The following is a 5,209-nucleotide window of genomic DNA, read 5'->3' on the forward strand; positions in this document are numbered from 1 at the left end:
CTACTAAAACGGTTTTTAGTACCTAATGACATTCAGGGTATTAAACATAAAGCTCCCATGAGAGTGAATTGGAGGGATGGACAATGTTCTTTTATACTCATGGATGAATCTAAAGAGCAGAACACCACATATATGAGGTCCCACTACCAAGGCAACTGAAATTGTAGAAGTTGATGGAAATGAAAAATTAATGGAAGAAAAACATGAATATCAAAAGAGAAGATGCACTCAATTAATACAAAGAACAAACATTAAGGTGTGGTATACTTACTAGCAAATCCCCTATTATACACATGTCGATCTCTCCTTGTCCACATTCTTGCTAACCACTTGGATAATAAATTATATCATACCCAACGTCTCCAAAGTCATTCTCTGTATTACCTTCCAAATATATTATGATAAAAAGCTGTTTTTCACCTTTTAAGCATGTGAAAATGACTACAAGAAGCTACAACCTACAAGTCATACAAATGAAATTTTGAATGATAACTAAATTGAATTATAAAAGTCCGTGCACCACCAAACATCATCAAAGTTCACAAGTGACTAAAAAAAGGCTTCAAATATGACACTACAACATTTTTTATATTAGGCAACGAGTTTTTAGGCAACGCCTAAAAAAATGTTCTCAAAATATGGAATAAGTAACAATTTTGTAAACTGTTGCCATTTTGTTTGACAACAATCATAAAACCGTTCCCAAAAGCACATATAGGCAACAATTTTGTAAACTGTTGACATTTTGTTTGACAACAATCATAAAACCGTTTCCAAAAACACATATAGGCAACAATTTTGTAAACTGTTGGCATTTTATTTGACAACAATCATAAAACCGTTCCCAAAAGCACATATAGGCAACAATTGATCAAAGCGTGCACTATTCTCTTTTCAATATTAATAAAACTATTCTTGCACTACTATGAAAAATACCTTCACACCCCCTTCCCCACCTCTTCACATACCCTTCCTCATCTCCCAACCCCACACCCCTTCTCTCTTCATCATCGCCGTCTCCGCCCCCTCCCTTGCCCTCTTCCCCTGCCTCCGCCACTCCACGCCGCCGCCTCTCTCCTCTTCAGTTGGCGCTCCCCCTGGCCAGACTTTGAATCAGGAAGTTGTTCTACATCGGGTTTACCTATGACCGTTGTAGAAGTGAAACCCCAGTACCTTCACACCCCTTCCCCACCTCTCCCCGCACCCTTCCTCATCTCCCAGCCCCACACCCCTTCCCTCCTCATCGTCGCCCTCTCCGCCTCCTCCCTCACCCTCTTTTGCCGCCTCCGTCAGTCCACCCCTGCCGCCTCCCTCCTCCTCCTGGAGCTCCCCCTTTCCCGCCAACTACGACGCCAACTCCCACCCTCCCTCCTTCGACGTCGCCCTCGCCTCCACCGCCCTCTCCCACGCGCACGCCAACGCGCTCTCGCCCTTCCTCTCCAAAATCCTTGCCAACCTCATGCGCCGTCTTCGCGACCCGGACTCCTCGGTGCGAGCTGCGTGCGCCGACTTTATCGCCGCACTGTCCATGCGCATCACCAGGCAGCCGTTCCCCTCCTTCCTCAAGCTGCTTGTCGAGGCGCTCTTCACGGAGCAGGAGCCGAGCTTGCAGGCCGCCGCCGCGCTCTACATCGCCTAATTGTAAACCCTAAACCCCTAATTACTAGAAGCTTATGATTTGTATTCTTCCTTTCTTTTCATATCTCGTTCATAACTCTTTGGCCTTGATTATAGGTTTCTAGTGCAAGCTTTGATGATGCAAAAGTAGCTGCTGAATTCAATAGGCTTTCTCAGGCATTTGTTGCCGGAGCTACTTCACATTGTCCATCATTACCCCTTACAACTCTGGTTGTTCAGGTATCAGTCCTTCTACTCCAAGTTTCTTTTGTAAGACATTGTAGTTGTAATTGTATGTAATGTATTAATGTACTAATTTTTGTACATATGCATATCTATGTAATATAATTAGAAGGATAATGATGTTTCTGTTCCAGTGTTTGCTAGATAGTAGCATGTTATTATATCCCTCTCCCGCTCCCAGTGTCAGTAGGTTAGGTTCCTTCTAATATCTTAATTACTATTTGCAATACAGAGATTTACCCTTCATTATAAATATAAAATTGAAAGATATCAGTGAAAGAAGTTATTATAATTAAATTTTGTGGAAAAAGAACAGGTGGCCAAATTAGTGGATGATGCATATAGGTCAGTGTTAGCAACAACACTCTTGATAATATTTTCTTCTAGCTTTGGTATGGTTCAGATCCATGCAGTAGGTATATTCTTGGAATTAATTGACATTTAATTGATTAATTTTAGGGTAAAAAATGAATTGAAACAAGAATTGGGATAGAGCTTTAGAAATTGATGATAGGTCCGATTAGAAAACTTGTGGATTAGTTGTTTTTATTGAATTTATTTCTCTTTATCAATTTGCAGGTGAACATACCAAGAGAGTAGGCTATTGTGTCTCTCTGTTTTATTTGTCTTTTAATGTATTGTTTAGGTATAAAATGATAAGTACTACCAACCGAGTGATGCATATTCATGATAGGTTATGTTGTTTAACTTGAGTTATTTTTGGTACCTGTTCTTTACTATCAACATCATCTTTTAATTCAAGCTGGTTCACAAAATATTACTAATAGTAGGTGTTTATCATACTTCTGATTCCACCGCTTTATAATAGAACATAGGTTGTGTTGGATGATGCAAAAAAACTCCAGAAGTTATTGCAATGGATGAAGCATCTAAAGGACTAAGAACTCAAGATCAAACAGTGACTAAAGTGGATGGATTAGAAGATTTTTGGAGCAGCAGCACCTTTGAATTAGACCATAGTGCAGCTCAGTCAGAGAGAAGCATTTATGATCCTCAAAGCAGTGGAGGCAGTCAAAGTGGTCCTCCTGAATTTATCAACCATGGCAAGTTTACTCTTATATGTTTTATTATTTGTTGGATCCTCAATTGTCATTTTTGGCACTTTTGTTTTTGCAGCTTAGCTGATATGGCAGCCAATCCTTAATTCATTTTTTGTTGATTAATGATTCATTTTCCTTGCTGCTTAATTTTGCCCGTAGTTAATTATTCATGCAATTTGATTGTTCTTGGGTTTCCGGTATTTTGGTTGTGGGTAATTGAATGTTGATTAATTTGTTTGATGGAATTGGCATCTTTTTTGTGTGGGTATTTAATTTGGGTGAATTGCTGCACCAGCTGCTGTATTTAATTTGTTGTACGAGTGCTAGGAATATTTTAATAGTATTGTGACATGATTGTTGTGTGATTAGCATTTATGTGGGCAGTGGGCTGTTTTCCAAGTTGATAATGGAGGTGCGTAGTGTGTGGTGTTAGTGAATTAACTAATGGGGGAGGATTGTATAATACTAGAATAGGAAAATGTATGGTAAGTTGCAAGTCTGTGTCAGCGGAACACCCCTCGCCTAAATCCTGAGGAGTCAGAGGCACATTGGTTTAAATTACTTGACTCGTGAGTTTAATATCAATATACATTTCCCTATTTATTAATTTATTTGTGAGACTTAACTACATGAATTCCCTGTCCCAAACCAAAAAAAATAATCATGATAAATGAACTTATATGGTATGTAGTGCATAATATACATGATGAGATGCATAAGGAAAAAACTAGTTCATAATATACATTATGTGGCTGTTGCATGGCTTGTTTAACATACAAAAATGAAATGGTAGAAAGCTAGAAGCAACATTGAGGTGTTCCACTCCAGATGATGAATAGATATTTGCATAATTTACAGGCATGATTTTCAATTGCTCTGGATAATCACTAATCACTTAAAGTAACTTGTAATATGAATTATAGAGGCTATGATAACGGTGAACATTATTATTTTCATGAGTAGGGCTTAACCAAGAAATGACATGCCTTTTTTTTAAGGGACCCCCTTTCTTGCATTTTAGACTATAGCCCTGATTCTACTCCTAAATGAGGATTGGTCCAGATACTCTCATGGTTTTACCCCAAAAAGGAAAAGAGTATACCAGTGATTTTATTTTTTTCACTTTTGTGAAAATATAGCTGTGTTTTTTTCATGTAAAATGGGTAAAACAAAACTTTTTGACCATAAGGTGACAGAATTCTATGACTCTCTAATGTAGTAATCAAATGAACAAAATGTCTGAAGAACAAGCTTCCCAAAAATTTTGTTCTGGACATTTGGGAGCTCTTGCTGTGGTAACAACCCTTTTTTCCTTTCATTGTCATTCAGGTTTTGTGACCCATTGATAGATTCATATGTTGAAGAAAGAGCGCATGAAAATAAGAGTTATTTTGGAATGCTAACTGGATCAGCAGATTCACAAGTGGACAAAGACACCTATAAAAGCAGTTGAAAAATTTCAAAGTCCCAGAATGGTCATATCATGAGAAAATTGTTATCCTGGTCATGATAAGGTATAATTTATTCCTTTGTCAAGTTCTAAATTATATTTTAATTCATTTCATTTGCGTATACCAAACCAGTTACAAAAGTTTTCTTATGTATAACTAGCTTTAACTCATTTAATTGTTGGAGATTGATTGGGGATTAATTCTATAAGTTTTCTAAGTGAAAAAATATATTTATGTGCAGGAAAGACTTGATAATGAAGATCAGCCTTATGATGATGAAGAGACTGAATGATGTTACTTACATGGATGGATGACTAGCCTTATAATTTGTTTTATTATTTTTTGAGGGTGAAATCAATTTTTTTATTGAGCACATGAGAAATGTCTTCTTGAAGTAAAGGATGTACAAGAGGATTATCAATCCAAAATAATGTATAGTTCTTCTTATTAATATGAGTTGTTTAATATACTATTTGTATTATAATTATAGGTGCGTATTATATATATATGATTTTACACGATAAAGTAAAATTTAGACAATATTTTAGACAACATTAAAAAAATGTTAAATTCAGTCTAAATTTTTAAATTTAGACAACGTTGGGCGTTTATTTAGACACTATTTACAAAATTTTAGCTTAAATTTAGTCTAAATTGTTACCTATATTATCTCATTGATAACCTTAAAAAAATGTTCCTTGATGTCACTAGCAACGGTCATAAAAGTGTTGCCTATAAAAATAGACTACATTTCTAAAATCGTTCTTTAAAAATTAATAGTGTTGCCTTAAATTAAAAAAAAACCGTTGCCACTGAAGATCATGAAAACCGTTCTTG

At 36.5% G+C, this 5,209-nt stretch overlaps 1 protein-coding gene across 1 annotated transcript; it reads left to right on the plus strand.

Annotated features, from left to right (window-relative positions):
• The first annotated feature begins 834 nt into the window (after positions 1 to 834).
• Positions 835 to 4,973, plus strand: LOC145955828 (uncharacterized). Its single transcript, XM_083071042.1, has 5 exons — positions 835 to 1,641; positions 1,735 to 1,857; positions 2,690 to 3,490; positions 4,251 to 4,435; positions 4,614 to 4,973. Exons 1-3 carry the CDS (start codon positions 1,144 to 1,146, stop codon positions 2,708 to 2,710), a joined length of 642 nt encoding a protein of 213 aa, XP_082927168.1. The 5' UTR covers positions 835 to 1,143; the 3' UTR covers positions 2,711 to 3,490; positions 4,251 to 4,435; positions 4,614 to 4,973.
• The last annotated feature ends 236 nt before the right edge of the window (positions 4,974 to 5,209 follow it).

Source organism: Cajanus cajan, chromosome 3 (assembly GCF_000230855.2).
Source record: "Cajanus cajan strain Asha chromosome 3, NIPB_CcT2T_4, whole genome shotgun sequence".
Classification (NCBI taxonomy): Eukaryota; Viridiplantae; Streptophyta; class Magnoliopsida; order Fabales; family Fabaceae; genus Cajanus; species Cajanus cajan.